The sequence below is a fragment of the Anarhichas minor genome, unplaced genomic scaffold (genome assembly GCF_050575085.1).
Source record: "Anarhichas minor isolate MPS153535 unplaced genomic scaffold, ASM5057508v1 ptg000012l, whole genome shotgun sequence".
Classification (NCBI taxonomy): Eukaryota; Metazoa; Chordata; class Actinopteri; order Perciformes; family Anarhichadidae; genus Anarhichas; species Anarhichas minor.
Genome location: NW_027466458.1, coordinates 594,832 through 619,467, shown reverse-complemented (window position 1 = coordinate 619,467; position 24,636 = coordinate 594,832). Strand labels below are relative to the sequence as shown.

Here is a 24,636-nt window from a genome sequence, read left to right as displayed (position 1 = left end):
ATTATTTCTTTGCTGGCAAATAGTCAGCCCAATAGCAGGCTTTGTCAGTCGGTCACATGTTTTTCTCTCTCATCTCCCTATCTGTTTATTGTCAACTTGAGAGTCAGAATAGAGAGTCTCTTCATACTTACCCTGAAAGGCCTGCATGTGCTGTTTGGGTGGCACGTCACAGCAGACAATTTCTCCAGGCTGAAAATTCTCCACTTTTAGTCAGGCGAATCAGTTTTTTTTTTTTTTTTTTTGGGGGGGGGGGGATACTTCCATTATCCTTGGAGGCCAGAGACGAAAAATGTCTACTGTACAGCTGGTCGTGTGTGATGGAGTAGCACAAACAAACCACTGAGTGGCGCCCTTCCCATGTGCCATCCACTCCCTGGATCCATGAACAAGACGCGTGCTAAATGACCACAAACCCAACAACACAATTAATTCAATTTAACACATTAAACTGCTTCCTCAAAATCTGCGCCCCCATGTTCTATAACATTCTCTTTCTCCAGTGGTACCATTACCGTTCATTCAGATTCAATGGGTGAAGTGTATGTCATCATCTATTTTCTCATACCTATTTAATAATAATAATTTGTTCTCAAATATTGCTTTTCTTTTGTTGTAATACTAGCCTAATAGTGTAATATAACTCGCATACTGTTATCAAAGGACTTATTGATGATGTTATACGCTCTACTCTTATTAGCATACGTGATGACGTCGCCCAAGGATTTGCTGTCGATGTCCGACAAATCGAACAAGGAACGGAAGTGCAGCATGAGAGAGAAAAGAGATGTTTTGTGTATGAAGTTAGTGAGCTAATGTTAATTTACATTATCATTAAAGGAAGACGTTAAGCGGCGAATTGCTGAAGGAAGCGTTTCCTTCTTAGCGATAACCCGACATCAGATAGTCCTCCTGGACTAACCCGTCACTGTCTCTCAGAGCAGCAACAACTCAGGTAACGTTACGCTCACCAGAACAACAACTCGTCAAGCTAACGCTAGCCGGCGTTGACAAGTCAAGTGTGAAGAGTGTGTGGCTACGTTTGCTCACCTGTATTGTTATTCAATTAACCAAAGTGGTCAGCAACGTTCGGTGAAGTGGACAACGTCAGCCATGGCTATGTTGCGAGTTCACATTGCCAGGATAACAGCAACAACGCCAGGCTAACGTTAAATGGTTAAACTAACTTAATTGTTACCCGGCTGGAAATAAAATAACTAGCTAATGGAAACGTTAGCTAACCTAGCTAGCATTTGCTAGCGTAACATTTAAGGGGTCTTACCTCGGTGCCCTGCTCATTGGTGTTGATGCAATATTTACACGTCGTCCAGGTTTAGCTGCTAAGACTGTGGTACAAAGGTAGAGCTCAGCTACGGACAACTTTACGCCCAATATGTGGGCAAACATGCAAATCCCTGGAGCCCCTGGAAGGCCTGGGTTCATTGATTGTCAGGGGTTTCTGTCTTGTCGATAAGTACTTTTTTCGAAAACCCAGACCGTTTTATTATTTTAGATTATGTTGTGCTAAAATGGTGCATATTCATAGATAAGTGTTTCAAATCAAATGACCAGGTAATGTGACACCAGCCTATATAAAAACACTTTGGTTATCAGACATTTGCCTCATGGCATGATGAAGTATCATGATGAAGTATCATGATGAAGTATCATGCCACGAGGCAATGAATGTCTGCCTTTATGAAGAAACTCTGTTTGGAGAGAGAGAGACAGTCATTTCCGATGGAGCCCTTGCTTTATTTACTGGCCCTTTTTGTCTTTAAGCCATTGCTGTATTTTGACATGTTTCGTGTGCCCTGTCAGCCAGGATGGATCCAGCTCTACTGAGGGAGAGGGAGCTGTTCAAGAAAAGAGCTCTGTCCACTCCGGCTGTAGAGAAGAGACAGGCGGCCTCCGACTCGCACAAGAAGAAGAAGTCCAAAGTTGACAAGGAGAGCTCCTCTGGGTCCAAACACGGTGCTGGTAAGTGAAGGAGGCTTGCTTTCCTAACATGTTTGTTACAGCGAATGGTTTCGTCCCAGTGTTGTAAGTGGGTTGTGTCGGGATGGAAGCTGACTATGGTGCCTATCGCTGTGCTTTAAGTATCAGTAGAGATGGACAAATCACCATTTTAATGGCCGTAATTACAGCTTTTGACTTGTGTGACATTACAAAATCGGAGTCGCTCCTCCGAAATAACGTATATCTCTGTTATCAGTTTCATCCTTCTGAACTCCTTAATAAGCAGAGCAGAGCTTAAATAATCTTTTCCTAAACAGCCACTCTTTTGGTGGATGCATTGCAGTTTTGTATGTATGTAAACAGAGTAGGAAAACATGTCAGAATTGGGATGAATTTCAAGTAATGTGGGCATTGTTGCATGCACATTTTTTGTGGGAGTTCCTCAGCTGGATTGTTTCTGTTGCTTCTGCTTTAAGCTGACGGCTTGTTTTCCAGGAACGTGCAGTTGAGGTAGCTCTATGAGGTTCCCTCATCCCTCCTAACTTGGACCACTACTTTGTCGGTATCTTGACCGTTGTCCCATTCAGCGCTCATATTGTCTGAGCTTGCTTTGTCCTTCTCGCGCTCCAGTCCTTCTTTTAAATCATCTGATTCATAAATGGCACAAAAACAAATTCCTCATCATCAGTAGCCTATGGTATAGCTTCATCTCCAGGGCTACTGTCATCAGAGCCCTCCGATATCAAAGAAAATGCTGCTCTGCACTATACCCGACACTCAGGTGCTGCACCTGGTGTTACAGAGACAGTAAGCAAACCTCTTCACCATTGTGTCTGTATCTATTCATGGTGAACAGTGAGACAGCAGTGCCATCCAGAGGCCAAACAGGGTAAACACATTACCGGCTGCTATACCATCAATAAAAAAATGTAACACCTAATGTACAGACCTCAGGTCTCTAGATACCCAAAACACTTTATTGAGAAAAACAATGCATACAAAAGCATTTTAAACATTTTGACGCCAGAACATTGTTAAAAAAAATATTTTGAGGAACAGCAGAGAGTTGTGGGTCTAATGGAATTCAATGAATCAATTAGACAGGATGTAATTACCAGGTTTAACTAGAGCGAAAGCTGCAGTGCGATCACTGTTGTGTTCAAAACACACCCACACATACGTACAAGTAAATATAGAAATAGAAACTGCGCTTGTCTGATAAATGTCTGCCCAAGTACGAGTCTGTAACTCTGACATGAACAATGTCATATTTGTAGCAGTGGGCTAAAGTTAAACACCAAAAATGTCATCTTGCCGTGTTGTCGGTTGACAGAATCGGTATTGCACACATTTTGAGATGTCAAACTGAAGCGGTTCAGAGATGGAGAGAAAATGTTGTGAATTGTTGAAACCATTTGCAAAATTTTCTCTCCATCTCTGAAACGCTTCGCAAATACTTTTCTGCTGGATAGTTATAGGCATCGAAAGATTTATTTGCCTTCAATTTGTCTTAAACTATGTCCTTACAATGCTGCCGCTAGCCACCAACCCACTATTGGACTCTGTAACCGTGGTAGCATGAAAGCGAGATGGAATGGGCAGCGTGCTTTCATGCTACACCGGTAACAGAAAATGAGCCGAACAAAGACGCGATGTGCTTTCCTACGCCGTGTGGATGAAGCATTGAGCTGTTACATTTTACTCGTTTAGCAGCTGGCTAGTTAGCTAGCTACCTTGCTAATTCCACCATGCTTTCATGCTACACCGGTTACAGAAGAGGAGCCCCACAGCAGGCTGGTGGCCAGCGGCAGGGCTGGGTCCCTCAGACGGGTCCCTAACCCGCCGCTCCAGAGACGGACAAGCTAGCTAGCTAACTAGCCAGCCGTCCTCTCCGGAGCTCTCGTCTGCTCTCCTCCCGGCGTAGGCGTCGGCTTATCTGGTCCCGCCGGTCAATGTTAACTGTCTCGGCTAACACATCTGTCTTTCTAGCAAAAAAGAAGTCTGGTACATAATTCAGTGACAATTTATTAGGCATTTTGCGTTTTAGGCCTATGAAATCACACATTGTGCTCAAGACGGCATGATAAATTTACATCACTGTGCAGCAACCAAGTCTCATGAGACAATGCTGCAATGCTAAACATGTTGACAATACTGGCATACAATTTACTAAAGAGCAGAGAAACGCAAGTTTTATTCAACGAGCTTGATCATTTGTTTGTTGTTCCTCAAGTCCTGTTGTGAAACTAGGGTAGTGTCTTTAAGTTGGGACAGCGTTTTCTAACCGTACACAACAATTTACCATATTTCTTATAAGTGCATGTGCAGCCGGCTCAGGGCAGTACTCACAGGGCAGATGTCATACAACAAGAATACTTTTTTTTTAACTAGCTGATATTGGGTCATAGTAGTGTTTTTATGTCAACATGGCCACCCTATGAGAACTATTTCTAGCACTAATGTTAATCGACTGCTCTGTCTGTTTCTGGTGTAAAAATGTGACTTTCAGGGTCCCCCCTGTGTGTATGTGGCAGTAAATGGAGATTTGTGAAGATTCCCTCCTAACCGAAATAAAAAAGCTAATTAGACTCGCCCCAAATCGGTGACAAACTGATGACCCCTTCCTTTTTTTTTGTTTTTTACATTGTTCTGTTACCTCATTCTCCGCATCCTCTCAACTGTGAGCAACCGAACCACTTGTGGGCACTTTTATTAGAAGTTCTTTCCTCAGGGCATCTGGGTCAACGCTGTGGTGTTGCCCAGTTCAGAAACCTGAATTCCTACTCTTCCTCATCTTGGTCCTCGCGGGCCGCCTACACCACCTCAGTGTGGGATTCCGGCTCCTTACAGATGCTGGTCATGAGCTTGCCGCAGCCTCCCGGCCCCTCCTCCTGTAGCTGGTGGTGTGTCTTCCCTTTGGCGCAGCACCCGCAGTCCAGCAGCTCGTAGAGCACGGCCAGGGCCGCCAGGGACACGACGGTGAGGATGAAGAGCAGCAGGATGATGAAGCAGGCCACGTTCCAGCCATCGTGGAAAGGGTAGACCTCCTGGACCTGCAGGGAGACGCGGGGGACCAGGATGGCCTCCGGGTGCCACGGGAGACTACTTGGGTGTATGGCAGTAGTGCTGTTGGCCATGATTTCTGGTTAGAAGCAAAGAAAAACAGGGAGAGAGACAGATTGTTAAACGCCTGCGACGGTGTTTGGTTCTAGGTTCTTTCTGGGAGAGCAGCAGGAAGCACAAATTAGAGAGGTTGTAAAAATACTTGTTTCCATGGTGAGAGGATGATTTAGGAAATTAAAGTAGTAGAAGAACGCCTCCCTACAGATCGTGAGCCTGAATCTTATTTTCACTTTTACACAGATAATGTACTGTTTGACAAGTACGTAGTCTAACCAGAGACATAATTGTGAGTTAAATAAGAAGACGGTGTGTTATTAGAGCAAAAGTTTATATTGCAAAAGAGCACGAACCCCGCTGAGGCCATCTGCTCACAACCAAAATAGACTTGAAAGCCTGGAAGAAAAAGATGGCTGCACAAGGAAATGTGGCTTTCACTGTCTGTGGTTTGCAACTCTTTGGCCAAAATGTAAATGTTGCGATTGAGGAACTGCAATCTAGTAACGAAGTTAAAAGGTGTTCTGCAATATTCACACTGTCAGCTCGTTGGTCTTTCCTCAGCGATCCTTTCACATTTTCAGCCAAAGCCGACCATTTGGAAATCCTCAGGGAACAGCGTGCCAGTGTCTCTGCCCTCACACACACACACACACACACACACACACACACACACACACACACACACACACTGATTCACTTGTGTGCACATGCATGCTCTAAACACACATATGCACACACATACATGCACACAAGCACAGACATTTTTACATCACATACTGGCACCAAGGAAGCTGACCCAGATTACACTTGAGTGAGCCACAGAGATGAGTTGAGGAAGCATAAGTGCTCCTCTTTAGGCTGTGAGGTTACTTATTTATTTATTTTTTTGGCGCATTTTCTTCTTCTACGATTGTTGCAACTTGGCTTACCGTGTGTAAAAACACCCTTTTTCCGTGTACGAAAGTAATAGATTTGTGGCGCCTCGTGGGACGTGCGTGTGTGAGAGTGTATTCAGACGAGTGCTTCCTGTGTGATGGTTTGTTTTTTTTCGCGTTACTTGATACTAATGTCACAGAACCCCGTCTGTTGTCGTGGCTTCAGTTGTCTCAAGAGATTTTCAACTCCGGGGGGGAAATAAGCTTAAGTGACAAAATACTTACACGGTGACACGGTGATTTTAAAGTAGGCTAGGTGAGGCAGCAAAATGATGACTATCCAGGAGTGCTCGGGTTTATGGGAGCAGGCTGAAGCACATCCGTCAACACACAGAATGTGATGCAACTTTTACTCCCTCTTTAGCATCAACTCATTGCCATGACAACAACCTCTTTTTACTAATTTGTCTCGGCCAGTATTGCCCCCCCCCCCCCCCTCCCCTCGTGGTCTCTCTGCTCTTTTCTTCTGTCACATACACAATGACAGATTGGCTCCCTACAGCATCTGTTATCCCCCCCCCCCAAAATGAGCCCCACCCCAGCCAGGCTCTTAAGGTGTTACGGGATTGTATATTGCTCTCTGGATACACACAGCAGCCGCCTCTCACTAAAACACGCACACACACACACGCACACAACACACTGATGCACTCCTAATGCCCCTGGCTGGCTCCTCACAGCTGTCGGCCCCTCATTGATTTTTGCCTGGAGAGCTGCAGTTTGCATCTCCACAAAACAACAGACAGGATGCACACGAGTGGCTCCCCACACATGCACAGAAACACCCAGAGTTTCTGATGTTTGGCATTCCAGCGGGGACACATCCATGTTTATTTAATCCATTGCGTGCCTGCTCAGCTCTCGGCCTAAATATTACAGGTGCCACCTAAAGCTCTCAGCGCAGTTATTGGTACAGCATGAATGACATTTACCGTCACCATATATAGTTAGATAAAATGATTTGCAATTTTAGGTTTATCTAATGTAGGCAGGAATTGACTTCTGCTGCATTTAAAAAAAAAAAAATGCATGATTGACCCTGTGGATGCTGGATTACACACCAAAATACCCCCCATCTTCATCATAGCTACACAGTGCTCATGTGCCTGTAGCTTAAATTCACGCTGTGGATTGTTATGATGTTTTGATGTCAAACATGCGCACGTTATTCTGATGATGCCATGATTGGAAGAAGGAAAAAAAAAAATGCACACTCACCGGTGTATCTGGCTCAGTCTTCAGAAGATGCAAGTCAACAGATGCGGCTCTCCCGTCTTCTTAGTGCTCCACCTCTCGCTCCCGTCTTCCGCTCTCTCCCTCCTCCGCGTTCGCTCCTCGACCTGTTTTTCCTCCTCGGCACTCTCTCTCTCGCGCGCACTTCCAGCCGACGCCGCCGCTCGTGCACGCGCCCGCTCCCCTCCCCGCCACTCCTTGCGGCGTCTCGGCGCGGCCTCCGTCTCCCCCGTCATTGGCGCTCTCCGTGTAGCCCTGCCTCTGCACCATTCGTTCGTCGGTCTGTCACAATTTCCTGGGCCCACAGCGCAGCTCACGGCAGCATCAGCTCCCGCCCACTTACCGTGAATCATTCACGAGCCCGGTGTCTGTTTTCAGCTTTGATTGGCCAGGCCTCAGACGGTCTAAAGGGGGGGGGGGGGGCAGCAGCATTGTTTAACTCCAGCAGAGAAGAGGACCGGCTGGCTAGACTGCTCTCCTCTCATGTTGTACTCCTGCAGTATTTATATAGTATTTTTGCTACATTAAAGTATAAGGCTGATGATACTCATCATTTTTCATGTGGTCACCAAATCCCATGAAAATCCCGAAACTTAGCAATGAGCAGTGGTGTATAAAGTACCCAAAAGCCATACTTGAGTAAAAGTAAAGATACCTTACTGGAAAATGACTCTAGTAAAAGTCACCTATTAGAATACTACTTGAGTAAAAGTCTTAAAGTATCTGATATTTATTGTACTTATTAAGTATTGAAAATAAAAGTACAAGTAAATGCTATTAATAAAAAAGCAAAGGGTCAGAATTATGAAGTTTATTGTTTTAAGTGCTGTGGCACCATGACCAAGGACATGGAGCTGTGTTGAAAATAATTGGGTTGGCTGTGATCCATCCAGGAGCAACAATGTTCAACATAATATATTGTACATAAGTATACTTTTGCATCTGCTATGAACTTATCATCATAATTCTCCTAAAAGCAATATGACACTATGAAGGAGTTGTAACAGTGCGTTTATAAGTATGCTCATTCCGACTAGAGGATGTAGAGGGCAAATGCATAATATTGTGTTCAGCAAAGAATATCCACTTGATGCATCAGGTCAGTGTTGTGAGAAAGGACACCTGCCTTGTAAACTCCTACGGGCCTGATTTGAACACAATAGGCAAAGGTTTTGCTCAAGCTGAATCTGCAATTGGGCGACTGCTACCATCATAACTCTATCTGATCATCCACAAAATGACTCAAATATCAAAACATGATCAATACTAAAGCAGCACCGAAAGTAACAACCCAGTCATTACTTGAACCTGAAAAATGTCCTGTTCATCTTCAAAAGACAATTCTACTAGATTGTAGCTTCTTTACATTCTAATAGAATGTAAAGAAGCTACATTGTATCAGAATGTAACTTCTTTACATTCTAATAGAATGTAAAGAAGCTACATTGTATAGAATGATTCTATTGAAGTTATTCATTTTTTAAATGCTTTAGAGAGTCACTAATCACTTTAAAAGAGTGATATACAGACATGAGATTGATTTTCTCATGTCACTCTCTTTATACAATGATATAAATTCATCCCCGTTTTATTGATATCTTACGAAATATTACTCCTCATTTTTCGTGCGTTTTTCCTGCAAAAGTCCAGCAACATGAGTCTGTTTTCGCTTGTTACATGCATACTGTCTTTTCAAAATAAACTTCCACCTTCACAGGAAACAACTAAGGTTTAGGCGATGAAACTACTACAAAAAGATCGTGGTTTGCGTTAAAATATCTACGGAAGTGGCGTTGCTTAAGTACGGAAGCCACGTCACAAATAAATCAACATTGGCTTCTCGTTTCACGCACGGCACAAACTGCGGCCTCCTGGAGGAAACACCAGTGTTTGTTTGACCCATCCACCTCTCCTCATCCCACCCGTCCTGTGTGGAATTCTACTCGTGTTGTCGCTTGCTAGCTATAGCATGTAGCATCCTGGGCACCACTGGGAATCAAAACACCGCGGCTTTGAGAGCACTTGTTTTGCGCATTAACGTGATTAACCAATGATTTAACTTGCAAGCTAGGACCACTGATTCGCCAAACCTGCTTGCTTGCAGTCTGTGTTCCACCACAGTCCCCGACGTTGGTCTCATGATTCATTTTGTTTCTAAAGATAGATTTGATTTTGTAGCGAGTAACGAAGGTTTCAGGGGAAATGTATCGGAGTAAAAGTATCAGTTTTCTTTGCAAAATGTAGTAAAGTAAAAGTCAACAGAAATATAAGTAGTAAAGTACAGATATCCAAAAAAACGACTTAAGTACAGTAACGAAGTATTTCTACTTCATTACTGTACACCACTGGCAATGAGTCTATCCAACTAAGAAGTTGGGACTGTCATTTTCCTCTGTGCCATGGATTGATTGGTTGTTATTTTAAAAAACCACACGTGAATATGGCCACTGCAGCTTATTTGAGTCAATTCCACATGCCTGCTGCTATAAATACTGGTTAGCCCGGCTAACGTGTGTATAAATATTGTGATCCTTTTTGAACAAATTACATCTTCAGCAGGAACAACTAGGCTTGAGTGCCACAGAATGCACTGCACTGTTTGTTTTTGTCTTTTCACGACATGTGTTAACAATAACAAAGATGCAATTAAAATGTTATACCCATTCAAAATAAAGATTAGTGACCTCCATTGACAGTAATGCCGATTGGGCTTTGTCTCGCGATGGTTTTCTCTCCACTGGTGTCAGCCTTTGCTGTCGATAGTGTGTGACATTTAAATATTTTGCCTGAACCTTTTTCTTTCTCTCTTCCTCCACAGAGTCTAGTAATGGCAACATTAACATCAAGACGAGCTCTGGATACAAGTTTGGCTGCCTTGCCAAGATAGTCAATTACATGAAGGTAAGCCTCTCTCCTAGAAAAGGAATGTTCTCTAGCAATTTACTGGGGATTGTATTAAAGGGACAGTTCACCCCGTAATAGAAAATACATATTTTTACTCTTACGTGTACTGCAATGCTATTTTCAGCTTGTTGTCATCTCATCAAAAGCTCTTGAAAAGCTTGACTCGTTGTCTGCTGTGAGTCAGTCGAGTCCGCTGCGTAACATTTGGTCCCCAGTCTTTCTTTTGGTACGCCAACAGCTTGTTCATCATGCTGTGACACTGCAAAGAGGCAGCCGGGCCCCGTCACACTAGCTGTCTGAGTCATCCCCCGCTACAGAAACTCACGCCCTCGAGTTGACAGATTTTCCTTTTAATGTGTGCATTTGTTGTGCCATTTGTTGTGCCATCTGTTGAGCGCACAGTTTCGTAAACCGTGTAAAGTACCCCGACATTTGGATGTCGGGCGCAAAAATCGCCGCAGACGTTTGGCTGAAATGTGGGAGCTGAGAATGGCTTACATCTTAAAATGTGCGTGTGTGTGTCTGTGTGTGTGCGTGTGTGTGTTCTTTATGTAAATCTGTGTGCGTCTCTCTCCTTGACTCTCAGACTAGGCATCAGAATGGCGATACACACTGCCTGACGCTGGAGGAGATCCTGGATGAGACCAAGCTTCTTGACATCGGCATGAAACAAAAACAGTGGCTCATGACCGAGGTGTGCTTCACGTCTCCTGAGTGTTCACACACATCACCCAAACATCCAATACCTCGTGTGCATGCACCGATAGGTGAAAGCGTTCGGTTAAGTGTTCACTCTCCCACAACCGGCCTACTTGTTCAGTAGTTAATTCCCCGACACATATGCACACCTCCCAGCTGGTCCACTACTTAAAGCTACTTTAGGAACTTTCTTTTTTGCGTTGAGTAGGGCGGTCTCTGTGGACAATTAAACTAAATTGAGACCGTTTCATAACCAGTTAAAAGTTCCTCAAAGTAACTTGAACTAGAGACTTTAAAAACCTGACATCTACCGCTTCACTCTCCAACAATGTCAGGCCTTGGTCAACAACCCGAAAATAATTGTCCGCGATGGGACGTATGGCTTCAAGCCCAAGTACAACCTGAAGGACAAGAAAGCCTTGCTGAGGCTGCTGGACAAACACGACCAGCTGGGCCTGGGAGGGGTGCTGCTGGACGACGTGGAGGAGGGGCTGCCCAATTCAGCCAAGGCCATCAAGGTTAACGCGCATTACATGTAGCACATTCATGTCTGCCAGCTAATGTATACTGTGCGTTATGTTTGTGAATGGAAAGGGACGTGTGTGTGTGTGTGTGTGTGTGTGCGTGTGGTGTGCGTGTGTGTCCCACCTTTGAACACGGTGGAATCTGAACAATAAAGACATTTTATCAGTAATGTGAGCTGTGGTGTGTTCGCAGGTTTTGGGGGATCAGCTCATCTTTGTGACGAGACCAGATAAGAAGAAGATCCTCTTCTACAACGACAAGCACTGCCAGTTTACGGTAGACGAAGGTGAGCATCATTTCTCGGTCAACTGTAACACGGCTCTCTCTGTCTCTGTCTCGCTGTATTTCTGTCTTTTACTGACTCTGTATTTATAAGATTTGGCTGCTGGAGGTTTTGATAATTGCTTGTTTCAAACCAGCCTCTAACAGACAAAAGATTTGGGTTTAGCTTTCCCTCAATCCATTTGATATCATTGGAACATAAATATGTTTGCCAGTTTGAGCTGCTGATCAGATAAAAGAAGCATTTTTCTACATATAAATTACATACAGTATATAGACAGATATATGCAAAAATTCCACCTTACTTTAACACACATTTATATCATATCATATATCTCTTTGCAGGTATAACGATAGAAATGTATGTTGTATGTTTCTCGATCAAAAAACTTGTCTCTCATTTGTAGAATTCCAGAAATTGTGGAGGAGTGTTCCAGTTGATTCCATTGATGAGGAGAAGATTGACGAGTACCTGAAGAAACAAGGAATCTCCTCCATGCAGGAAACCGGACCAAAGAAAGTGGTCGGTGTCCCCTGGTCTCCCACCTGCTTGATTTTCATTCTAACTTCCCAACTCTATATTTATTTTCTCTGGTTTATTTTACTGGGAAAATAATTTTTTTCAAATGTTAACAATGACATTTGTACTTTGTCGATCAAGCATCTTAATCAGTGCTGACTGTGTTTGTGTGCTCCCTGTGCAGTTACCAGTTCAAAAAAGGAAGAAGCAAGGGCAGAGGAAGAGACACTTCAAGACCCACAACAACCACTTGGCAGGCGTTCTGGAGGACTATTCGGAGGGCGTTCCTGTGAAGAAGTGAGAGGCTTCCCCTCGCTGCCTTATGCCCTCAGAGAAGTGATGGAGCGTATGACCACACGACAATTCAGAGACTATTTCATGGCACCCTGTTGAGCTCTTTTTCCTTTCTTCGCACTCCTCTCAATGATCGGCGGCCGTGTATTACATGGAGTGAACAGCAGCTGTGTTGTGGAATCCTTTTTAGTTTGTTTATTGATCAGTGACAACTGCAGGAAAAGAGTACTGAGACTATTTAACCAAAACCACCATCCTTACCGGGGGGGGGAGGGAGGGGGGGGGGGGCAACCCCATTCTTAGAATTCAGATGAGGTTTCTTCATTTTATTTAGTTTACTGCAGAGAGGTCTATGTGTTTGGAAGCTTTTATTTTGAAGGGCGGCAGTCCTCATCTGATGGCAGCCTTCCATCCCTTTAATAGGACGAGCAGCAGACAGGCTTGTGCTGTGCAGTGCATCACATTGAGCTCTCTCGTCCAGCATGAACCATCTTACAGCTCGTGGACTTTCAAAGTATTTCAATTCTCTTGACTTCGCAGCACCATGCAGCGTAGTGGTTTAAAATACTACAACTTTTTGGAACTTATTTTAATAAATGACACTGTTACAAGATAATGCGTCTTTGCTTGATTCACATGCACTGCAGTGACTTTCAGATCAGTTAGTTTACATTTTATATATAGAAGTCATATTGAGAATGAATTAAAATACATAGAAATGTCTCGTTTAGTGTAATGTTGTAAATTCGATGTATTCTTACTGCACGCTTTACAACCTCGTGATGAAATTACCAGTAACCACAGCGGTCATAAACGACAAAGCACACCAACATTTGAGGTTATTTAATTAATCAATCATAGAAAAGGGTGCCTGAGCAGAGGAAGAGGAAGATGAAAAGCTTTGTGGTTAGAGTAGAAAATATTTCTCAGAAAGTGACAAGCTAGGTACATATTATATAATAATATACATTTACGCTTCCTTCCAGAATTACCTATTTAAATATGGGTCTGCCAATCATTTACAAGTCAACTTCAGAAGCATTAAGTTACATTCTAGCTGGCAGTGTGGCCGGCTTTAACCGTTTTCTTCAGATGGTGGTAGTTCGGCAAAATCTTCATCAGAAAGTCCAGCTGAAGAGTCTGAGGCTGTGAAGGTGAGAACAGACATTAATAAGCTGAGGACTTATGAGTGGGGTTTTACACATCGGAGATTGTATTTTTTTCCTTTACTCGCAGATGTACGCAGGAATGTCCAAAACCTAATGTGAACCTGCAGTGTAAATATGTTACTGCAGCACATTTACTATGTATTTCACACAGGGTGCTATTGCAGTATTTATATATGTAGGAACATCTCAGACATGAAAGATGTGCTTTGAAGACGAGCAAGCTCTGATCATATAAACACTAGTGCGGGGCCCATTCCAAACTGGCAACTGCTCGTCCAAACTACTTCACGCTCGACGCTGCGCTTCCTTTTTTCCTGAGAGATACAGCCGCCAAGGGTGAAGTCCATCGGATGAGCGGCGGCGGTCCTGCCGTTATTTAGATGACCAAAATGTGTAACCAATCAGAGCAGGGATTTACCATGATACAGACACACAGTATGAACTCTCGGTCAAGTTATTTAAGACAGGTGTGCCAGCGAAATCTACTACAAAACACCACCTCAGGCTCCTGCCTCCAGTTACCAATGAGTTAAATCAACCCCTCTCTGACGGCCTCAGTAAAAGAAAACACATTTTAATTGGTCCACCTGGGAGCACAAAATGTAATGGACCGCCACGGTACCTGCGGTCTCTCCGTCTGAACCCGCCTCATACATCCAGAGCCGTAGATGACCGTGTTCTCTGGTATGACTTCACAGGTGTTGACCTGACAGAAGGCTCCAATGATACAGCCGCTGGTGAGGATCACATTCCTCCCAACGTCAGCTAGACAACAAAATAGGAGATTTGAAATAGGGTGAGCAGATTGATCTTATTTGATCAGATATAAAAAACAACTATGCACTGCAGTTATTACAAATGTTAAAAACAAAGATGAAAAAGCAATAGAGGCCGAAGGCTTATGCCCATAGCGGTCCTGCAGATGACAAACACACAAACATCCTACCTTTGGATTCAATCACGTTGTTGTCTCCAATTTTCAGGGCTTGTGATACTGTGAGTTGTCAGCTAAGGCATTTTTAAAATAATAGTTAATGGTCACAATATGAAATCATTTGACTTCTAGAATAAGAGTGGTCAGGCAAGTCAAAAAGGATACCACAGCCAACTTCAAACACGTTGTTCATGCCAATGGTCATCGTCTTTGGTTCCACCTCAGACTCCGGTGTGATGTTTTCTGGGTAACTGTGGGGTGGAACAAACAAGTTTGTTATTGTCATGACGCAGTCACAGGTGATTTCAAAACAGAGACAGCCCCTGTGCCAAGAGTACCCATCTCATAACAGTGTTACACATAGAGGAACAAGGAATCGTGAGTACCCATTAATGATCAGAGCTTGCTCCTCGATCAAGTTGCCTTCTCCAATCACGATGGGTCCTGCCTCTGCGATGATGCGTGCTTTTGGGTGGACTACTGTCCGTGGGCCTGAGGAAACACAGATCATAAAAAAAACAAAGACTTAGGTTAAGCTAATGTAACGTTAAACCTGCAGAATTAGTTCAGAGTTTAATCCGATTGGAGGTTAAGAAATGCAAGTTTTGTCAAGTCAGCAGTGACTACTTGGAAGTGACCCAAAGCGAAACATTTTACCTATGGTGACATCTCCTCGAATTTCACTTTCAACACAAATTACGGCTCCAGCAGCTATCTTGACACTGTAAAAAAAAGAAGTAAAACAGTGACCGAGGACATGAGAGACAAATAAGGGTGAAAATGTTAGCTAACGTTGCTAGCTAGCCAATTCACTAGCGGTCTAAACAAGGTACGTAGTTACTTTATTGTGACCATTTAGTCACTTTTTTGTTTATTATTAACTTTAAACTTAGCGGTTATGCATCATTAATGGCCTAACATTATTTTTACCTTTTCTGAGCATTTGGTTTATCAGCCATTGTGACCGAGGAGGAGGCACGGTTGATTCACTCGATTATCGATTTGGTGTCCTTGCTATCACACCGCTATGCGCATGCGTCAGTCGACTCGATAATAAGATGGCTTTAACTCTAGCATGGTGATTATCTGGTTAAAGATGGGGATTGAGAAGAGTTCAACACAGCATCATTATAGCTTTAATTCAACAGCGGGGTGTATTTTCCGTGATCGACAGATTTGTTTGTCTGTCTATAAAGATAAAGTGTTTCTCCAGGGCAAAAACAAATATCAACGTGTAAATCCAACATTTCCACTCTCTGCATCATCCAGTGCCGCATAATTAACGCACAGTTGGAGAATGGGGACCGCGCAGTCTAAAAATATTTATTTCTAAAAATAAGATTTAAATAGTTAAAACAGTTTTAGCCCGGACAAACATTGTATCTTTCCGGACATACATGTGGATCACATTCATTTAATTAAAGATACACACAGCTGGCTCAAAGGTTTTCTAATAGTATTAACTGGGGCCAAATTTACCATAGTAAAGGAGTGTGTATAGTTAGAGACACTTGCTTAAAAGTGATTCTGTGATACATTTGGTTTATCATAAATCACACACACTAGGTCATATCTCATATGTTATGGTAGCAGTTCGGAGATGTAACGTTAGTGGTGGGATTGAGCATTTTGAGCCATAGGTGGTGACCTGTGAACCGTTGAGGGCGACAGACAGGTACGTTTGCGTTAATAATGTACTTTGACCCTCATCGCTCCCACTACAATATCAAAACAAGGAAGGCTCGGAAGTGGCGTCTGTTATGGCAAAAGGGAAGCTGAAGAAGAAATCACAAGGCACATCTCGAGTCATAGGGGCGAATCCTGCAAGCCAGAAAGAAATGACACAACCAGAGAAACATATGTTTTCCCTCGCTGCCTTCGCTTTGGTCGTAGCTGTTTGCGTGGTACCGCTGACAGCTGAAATATCTACCTGTAAGTATACACGACTGTTGACAAGTGGAAAATAAAGCAGCACACTGCTTCGTAGCTAGGTTAGCTATAGCTAGCTAGTTAATTCATGCTACCTAGTTCGTTAATGTCCAGCACAATGTGACATTACTGTCACCTCATTATGCGTTTAAATCGCCTTTCATCAACCAAGTGGAGCTTCGCCACGATAGATACGTCGCTTAAGTATTTGACTATTAAGTCATAAAACCGGTTTGCTCGAAGCTAACTGTAACGCAACTCTACCAGCTACAACCCAAACGAACAGTTGTCAGTCCCAGAATGAGCTCCAGTCGTTTGAACTTCCCTCTTGGTGGGTAGTTTACTGATTAATACAGCATGTGACCACGGGGGCTGTGCAGTCATAACTTCAGCCCTCTCACATGCTTTGCTATTCAAGGCAGCAACGTTAGCTGACTGGCTGTAGCTTGGGCAGACTGGGCAGGTTTTTTCTTCGTCCCTCTGCCTACCCAGCTAGCTAACCCTGTCTCTGGTATGGAATAGGCTTCTCGTCCATAAGGGTAGCAGTGAACCATAGGTTAGAGGTAAGTACAGAAAGCTAGCTGCGCAGCTGTAGCCTCTGTTAAGGTTTTTAAAAAGTAACACCTTCACTGCATGATTTCTCTGACTTGTACGAGATGTAGGTCAATATGGAGTCAGGGAAACTGTGGATTATTGTGCGCATGTGCACCCTGGTTCTAACTTTTGCAATGCCAAATGTATTGCAAGTGGTTTCTGGTTCATATGAATAATGATCACACGGTGTGTTCAGTGAACAGTGGCTTCACACAGTTGGGTGTGGTCAGCTACACTTGATGCTGTTGCATCTGTTCTGCATTTGGAAAAAAAAAAGAAGATTTCAACTAATGCTGCTATTTCTTACTCCAGCTGGCCTCTCTCATAAAAAGCACATATCCCTGAAGATGGATGAGGCGATTCTGACAGTCAACAATGAGCTGGACAGTGACGTGGTGGTGTCCTGGGTGTCAGAGCGATGCTATCAGGTAGGCGCTCACACACACACACACACACACACACACACACACACACACACACACACACACACACACACACACACACACGTGTACCAGATATTCTCCTGCAGTTGATCGTGTAGCTATGAGACTTGTTTCAGATGAGGATGGTGTTCTGATCTGGACCCATCGTGTCCCTGTCTGCTAGTGTTTGTACCAGCAGCTGGGGGTGCTACCCGCAGGGCCCGGTCCTGGCCAGCCCAGTTCGGCAAACTTCGTTGTGAGCACACAGCATGAAATCACACTACAGCTCAACAGAACCTCTAGCAACCTGGAGCTCTGCACGTGAGTAAAAGAACACAGACGTGCTTCACAAACACCAGAACTGGCAATATGGTAAAACATATACAGTGTAAACGATTCTTTACCTTGAAATCCATTCTTAAAGTGATTTACAGTACATCTATAAATGAGCCTAAATGTGTTTTATAAAATACATTGTAACACATTTCTTAGTTTTATATGTTACTAAACAGGTATTATTTCAGGGGGATTGAATATCTTATATGATTCTAATGGGATTTATGGCCTCATGGACATAACATAGCTGAGCTGATTATAGATGAATATAACATTCGAGGGTCTTCACAGATTCTTCACAGTTCCACTTCACAGCTGAGATGCACCTGCACATCTTAAATGTAATATTTCATTGGACATTTTTTCATTTATTGCCTTTTATCAAGTCTTTTATAATATTATGTTTTTTATTATTATTATTTGTTATTATTTAATCTGATTTTATCCAGTGTTTTTTAGGCTGTTTTATACATATTTTATTTCTTATTTTATTTCACTCTAATTTTACTTTATCATCTTTTTACCGTATTACTATGGTCCATTAATTCAGTGTTGTATTTTATTTTTTATTATTTTCTTAACTTAAGTTGATGTGCATTAGTCTCTTCATCTTCTCTCCCTTTAGTCTTGTTTTATTTGACTTCCTGTTTGTTTGTGTCACTTTGAATTCTATTTGATTTGTTTTGAAAAGAGCTATACAAGTTAAACTTGACTGATTGATTAATGATGTATTTGACAAACAGTATCATTTCTTCCACATTTCACGGAGTGCATGAACTAACCATCGTGTTATCAAAACATTGTTAAATGACAATCTACATATATAGAATGACGGATCCATGGAATGACCCTGAGCATATATACGTACATATCAGTCGGTCTGGTTGGTATTATGCATCATTTTCCACTTCAGGGTTCCATTCCACTTTGGGGAGCACGGGAACTACTCTCTGTGGGTGAAGAATCTGAACAACTCCTCAGTGGTCAACTGCTCCGTCGTGACTGATGCGGACCCCGTCAACGGCTACATACGTGAGTCTCACACATACGCTTGTATGACGTGCACATGTCTGGAGTGTTGTTATGCCATATTCATCCCTGTCATGCTGTACAAACAACGTGGCACGTTCAGATAAGGATCCTCTCTCTCTCTCTCTCTCTCTCTCTCTCTCTCTCTCCACACAGCGATCTTGGTAGCTTTCCTTATCTTCGCTGGGCTGGCCTTGGCTTCTGCCATCGGAACAAAAATATTAGGGTAAAGTGATAAACATCTCTTGCTGAGATTACTGCCGAGTACAGATAAACCCTCCTGCTGTATTTGTGTGTCTTGAGCCTGAACTGTGAGCGTGTGTGTATTATGGACTTACTCCTGAACTGGTTGATTCGCTTCTTGTCCAGGCTTGACTTAGTGAAGGGTATCCTGTTCCGATTCAGCGGCTCCATGGAGACGGAGAGGCTCATCAACTCTGTGAGTGTTTGTGTAGAGAGGATATTTATTCCAACCACAAACTCTAGGACCTGATTTTGCCAGCCAAATGTCTTTTATTTATTTATAGCGGTTTGCATTTGAACTCTGCATTAAAAAGCTCTTTAAGAGTTTGAAAAATGTGACACGAATAAAATGTATTTTTGACGATGCATCACTTCGCTCTTAGGGGCTGTTGACACTAAAATAATTAAAGGTTTTAGTGGAGAGTATTTTTAGACTCTTTCAAAATAAAACAAAATATTGAATATTGCACGTGTTCAAACCTCATAGTGGTCAAATCTTCTTGGGAATTGTCTTAACCATGATTTGTGAGTCCAGTGTTGATGTCTAACTTTCATATTCAGGAGCTGGGCTCCCCTAGCAGGACGGTGTCACCAGTGGCCGACAACATCCTCCCTCCAGCTCCCAGCCCCAGCAAGAGGCTGCGATCTCTGGACACATTCAGAGGGTAAGCCCCTCCCCCCTCACCCCTTCCTCAAAGACGGATATTAACTGAATTACCACTTGGCCTGATCTTTCATATCATGTGATTTTTTTCACTGCAGAGTGACATTCATTTTAGATGACTGACACTCATGAATGAGTCCCTACTGATGATATTAACATGGCTGCAGTCTTCTCCTAAAGTGAACCACGCGGCCATATTTCGGTGGTATTTTAGCAGTGATGCATCTATTGAAAAAAACAGGTCTGTGTCACTTTAGTTCCGTTTGGTGTAACCTCGATGCTTTTTCTCTATTTGCTGTCAGTTTGTCCTTAGTCATTATGGTGTTTGTGAACTATGGAGGAGGGCGATACTGGTTCTTTAGACACGAAAGCTGGAATGGTGAGCCCCACCTGGTTCTACTTTTTATATGTTTAATCAGGTCAGAAATAAATCACAGATCTTGTCTGGCGTGGCTTTGCGGTTGATTTTTAAAGCCTGTTTTTTTCCCATTTTGTCTTCTTCCAGGCCTGACTGTTGCAGATCTAGTCTTCCCTTGGTAAGCCTTCATTCGATGTTCATCTTCTTTTTCTCTGCGTCTCCTGATCTCACTCTTAGTGTCCCCCCCCCATTTGCCAGGTTTGTGTTCATAATGGGGACGTCCATCGCGCTGTCAATCAACTCCATGCTCCGTGCGGGCTCCACCCGCCGTTCGCTGCTGAGGAAAGTCGCGTGGAGGAGCGCGCAGCTCTTCATCATCGGCGTCTTCATCGTCAACCCAAACTACTGCCACGGACCGCGTGAGTACGAGCACACCGCTTCGCTGTCGACTGTAGTATCGCGAAACCATTCAGACGATTGACGATGCCTTGTTGTGTTTCTGCCTGGCGCTGACACTCGTCCACTCCACAGTGTCTTGGGACAACCTGAGGATCCCCGGTGTGTTGCAGCGCCTGGCCTGGTCTTACCTGGCTGTGGCCTGTCTGGATCTGTTGTTGGCGAGAGGTCATCTTGACATCCTTACAACGGTTAGCCAATGATGGAGTTCTGTCGTTGTGATCTCTTGTTTACCTGTGATGTATTTTACATATGTGTTTGATTGAGGGGCGTCTCTGTTCCCCAGGATGCTTGGTGGTCCCCTGGCCTGGACATCGTGCTGTACTGGCCCGCCTGGCTGTGTGTGCTTCTCTTAGAAGTCATCTGGCTGTGCCTCACTTTCCTACTTCCTGTGCCAGATTGCCCAACGTGAGTAAAGCCGGGCGCGTTTGTGTCCACGTAAAAAGAGAAGCGCTCAGCAAGCCACAAGGATTCGACCGCTTCTGAAAAGTATTTTGTCTGCGTGTACACATCATCAGAGAGGGGAAATGTGTTTAACCCCTACAAGCTAGCTCACGTTCCTTCGGATACGGTGACTCAAACTGGATCTGGTTTTTGAAACGATAAAGTGATTTGAAATTTTAAAAAAAGTTTGAGAGGCCGATGCTTCACCCCACATTGATAACACTGACTCCCTCTGGTTCTGAACAGAGGCTATCTGGGTCCAGGTGGGATCGGGGACATGGGCTTGTACGCCAACTGTACCGGTGGAGCGGCCGCCTTCATTGACCGATGGCTGCTCGGGGAGAGCCACATCTACCAGACTCCTTCGTCACGGGTTAGTGACCGCCAACACAACCCAAACATACCAGGAGCGGTGGTACGGTACTTTACACTTGAGTTGGCTTTAGTACATTTCAAATTCTGTTTCCGTTTCAAAAAAGGTGATTTACGCAACTCGTGTGCCATATGATCCAGAAGGTGTTCTGGGCAGCATCAACTCCATCCTCATGGCTTTTCTTGGACTGCAGGTATGTTGCGTCTGTCTGTCTGGTTCTCTCTTCTTCTTTTATCTCTATTTCTGATGCCAAAATTCAGAATGATATAGCTATTAGTTGTTTTTATTGTCCCCCAGGCAGGAAAAATAATCTTACACTACAGAGATCTCCACACAAGTATAATATCAAGATTCCTTATTTGGGGTCTCCTACTGGTAAGCACATTCTACAGTATGCACACACCTGTTTCAATTTACTGTTACCTTTAATTATATTGATGATTATGATCTGAGTCTCGATGTTTGTTTGAGTTTAAATTTTGCTGAGTGACTAATAAAGTCTCTTGTGGCACACAGGGAGTCATATCAGCAATTCTGACCAAGTGCTCCACTGACCAGGGCTTCATTCCCGTCAACAAGAACCTCTGGTAAGGTCTGCTGTCATGCACTTTCAGACGGGACGGGTTCTGCGCATCAGTTTCTTTTTGGCATCTGTTGACTCTGAGGAAGTAGCTGTAAAGGAATAGGCAATTTTTAAAAATAAAATAATTAGTACTGAAGGGCTGTCAGACAGTTTTTTTTTGTGCCTACTATAATTTATGTTTTGGCTAGCTGGACTACAATTCATCATCCTAAATTTGGAAACCATAAATATTCCACCAGAAACCAGAGTGTCATTAGCCTAAGTGTTAGCGTGAGGCCACGTCAGTGCATGGGATTACCGTGCCGGTTTTGAACCTTCAGCCACTGTTTTTGTGTCTCGTATGAAAGTTAGACATGAGAGAAATCATTTTTTAAAAGCTCCCCACACCTACAGGGATATTGCTGATGAATAGCTGCAGTAGGATGTCTTTGACAGCGCTGCATCACGTGTTCATTTCATCTCCAGGTCTCTGTCCTATGTGACGACGCTGGCCTGTTTTGCGTACGTGCTGCTGGTGCTGGTCTACTACACGGTGGACGTGAAGGGGTGGTGGTCCGGAGCACCTTTCTACTACCCTGGTGAGCAGATTGTAGACTGGCAGGCCTGCCCCCCCCCCACCTGTTCTTTTTTTATACTTTAAACCAATTCGATCAAGCATTTGTGGAGATGTAGTTCAGAGAAATCAGATCAACCGGACACACTGCGTCTAAATCCGCTCTTCCCTCCGATTCCCAGGTATGAACTCCATCCTCGTGTACGTGGGCCACGAAGTGTTCGAGGAGTACTTCCCCTTCCGTTGGCGCATGGCCAACAGCCAATCCCACGGCGAGCACCTCGCCCAGAACCTCGTGGCCACGTCCTGTTGGGTCTTCATCTCCTACATGCTCTACAGGAAGAAGATCTTCTGGAAGATTTAGAAGCGGAGGCCCCTAAATGATGGGACACTGTTGACATCAGAATTGAAGGAGGTCAAATCTGAAAACATTAGGAAAGCGGTCCAAACTATGGTGGTTATCTGTCACTACATTATTTTTCTTTCAACCACCACATCTTTTAGTTTTTTAATTTCTTTTTCCAAAGATCTTGAGATACGCAGCGGCTGCCAAACATCTTAACTCACTCAGGAAGAATGCGTATGGTGTGGGAATTTGAGAACTGTGAACGCTGACATTGTTGATCTGCCATTTAACTGTGTTATAGACGCTCGGTTTTCATTCCTCATCTTGCACCGCAGACGGCAGCAGCAGCAGCAGGCTGTTGCTGTGGTGGTTTGTTGACTTCCCTTTGGGAGAATCCCTGCTGCCATCTTAAAGTACTGTCTCATTGCTCTGAAAAGCTGAAGTGGGTTATTGTGAGACTGACCCTTCCAGAGCAGGAGGAGACATTAAAAGAGAAAAGGCTACCAATAATGCGTTGTGATCTCCTGTTTCCACTGCAGAGTGGATGATGGACGTGATATTCAAACAAGGGGAAACCAGCGTCTAGAGGTTTTTAAAATATGAATGTTAAACTATCTGCTGCAATGTTTCATTCCTCAGTCGTCTTTTTTTCCAATCCTCTGCTCCCCCAATGGTGTGACACATGAAGCTGCGTGTTACCAAGAGCTGAGGGGAAGTGAAGGAGAGCATGTGAGATGACTGTAGCCCACTGGAGGGTGCTTGCTTTGCATTTTTGGTCCATGCAGAAGGATTCATGTGTATGAGTTTCTTTTTGATCAGGGTTTTTTTTGTAACACAATGTTGGCATTGGCAGAAGTGATCTGCCTTTCTCTTGCCAAAAGTTAGCTATTTTGGAGTTTATAGAAAGCAATTGTACTGAACAGTAGTTTAATTATGGGATTCTGAGGTGTGGTGATGTCTTATCTCACCATAAAACTGTTACTATTACTCTCACAATACTGCATGCATGTACGATTGGCAGGTATTACTTTTATTAACGCAGTCTGCAAAATCATATGTTCAGTCTGTGAAATATCCAAATGCTGTGGGTGATTTTTGGAATAATTCATCTAGTACTGTCTAAATTGATGAAAATCATTGTGCCAAACTTTTATACATTTTTTTTTTATTCACAGTTTGAAAATAAGTTTATGTAATAAAATGTAAATATCCAAAACATTATTGCTGTTTGACTCGTAATGTGTTCTCTTATCGGGCCCTTAAAGCAGGGTATAATGATTACTAGTTGTATAACTGCCATATGAAGACTTTATATAAGAATACATATTCTCCAGAGTTACAGTTCACGTAACATTATTTATCTTCAAGCTGTGTTTCCAGCTCTTCGACGTGGAGGCAGGTGTAGTTTGCTTTATTGCTCAATAAGCCGTGGGAATCGAGTTACAGTGTGGGTGCCTTGTGGAGGAGAAAAAAAAGAAGAAGAAAAAAAGCAAGTTGTGAGAGTGCCTCGGTCTCGCGATACGATCGGTCTCTCTTCATTCGTGTCTATTGTGAGAGTTTTTGCGCTCTCGCGCGACTTTGCAACTTTCCCACGCCTGTAGTTTTGGCGTCGATCCGTCGCCCCTCCCTCCCCCTGTTCTCACCCCTTTGCCCCGTCACACCTCCCCTCTTTTCTCCCCCCCCTGCTCTTCCTTCCAGTCTGCTTCTTCTGTTGTGCCGCTGGCTTTGGCGAGGG

General features: G+C 43.6%; 4 protein-coding genes across 5 annotated transcripts; 2 read left to right on the top strand and 2 right to left on the bottom strand.

The window, feature by feature from the left end:
• The first annotated feature begins 731 nt into the window (after window positions 1–731).
• On the top strand, window positions 732–13,084 carry gtf2e2 (general transcription factor IIE, polypeptide 2, beta). The gene is made up of 8 exons (XM_076090074.1): window positions 732–952; window positions 1,819–1,977; window positions 10,063–10,145; window positions 10,735–10,842; window positions 11,183–11,365; window positions 11,565–11,658; window positions 12,062–12,177; window positions 12,359–13,084. Exons 2-8 carry the CDS (start codon window positions 1,824–1,826, stop codon window positions 12,473–12,475), a joined length of 855 nt encoding a protein of 284 aa, XP_075946189.1. The 5' UTR covers window positions 732–952; window positions 1,819–1,823; the 3' UTR covers window positions 12,476–13,084.
• Window positions 4,330–5,487, bottom strand: smim18 (small integral membrane protein 18). The gene has a single exon (XM_076090076.1). It carries the CDS (start codon window positions 5,091–5,093, stop codon window positions 4,770–4,772), a length of 324 nt encoding a protein of 107 aa, XP_075946191.1. The 5' UTR covers window positions 5,094–5,487; the 3' UTR covers window positions 4,330–4,769.
• Window positions 13,085–13,296: 212 nt separating the features above from the next.
• Window positions 13,297–15,652, bottom strand: LOC142948209 (dynactin subunit 6-like). The gene is made up of 7 exons (XM_076090075.1): window positions 15,502–15,652; window positions 15,229–15,293; window positions 14,958–15,063; window positions 14,737–14,822; window positions 14,584–14,631; window positions 14,260–14,402; window positions 13,297–13,614 (listed from the first exon to the last, which is right to left on the bottom strand). The coding sequence occupies exons 1-7, from the start codon at window positions 15,528–15,530 to the stop codon at window positions 13,522–13,524; spliced, it is 570 nt and encodes a 189-aa protein (XP_075946190.1). The 5' UTR covers window positions 15,531–15,652; the 3' UTR covers window positions 13,297–13,521.
• Window positions 15,653–16,215: 563 nt separating this feature from the next.
• hgsnat (heparan-alpha-glucosaminide N-acetyltransferase) lies at window positions 16,216–24,119 on the top strand. Of its 2 annotated transcripts, none has more exons than XM_076090071.1 (18): window positions 16,216–16,503; window positions 17,407–17,522; window positions 17,701–17,837; window positions 18,766–18,884; window positions 19,038–19,107; window positions 19,251–19,320; window positions 19,686–19,789; window positions 20,091–20,167; window positions 20,294–20,324; window positions 20,405–20,565; window positions 20,678–20,793; window positions 20,889–21,010; window positions 21,293–21,419; window positions 21,526–21,612; window positions 21,717–21,794; window positions 21,936–22,006; window positions 22,468–22,580; window positions 22,738–24,119. In XM_076090071.1, the coding sequence occupies exons 1-18, from the start codon at window positions 16,332–16,334 to the stop codon at window positions 22,917–22,919; spliced, it is 1,953 nt and encodes a 650-aa protein (XP_075946186.1). In that variant the 5' UTR covers window positions 16,216–16,331; the 3' UTR covers window positions 22,920–24,119. The 2 variants fall into 2 exon arrangements, with proteins under 2 accessions (XP_075946186.1, XP_075946187.1); XM_076090072.1 differs by lacking the exon at window positions 16,216–16,503 and adding an exon at window positions 16,916–17,063.
• Window positions 24,120–24,636: the final 517 nt, after the last annotated feature.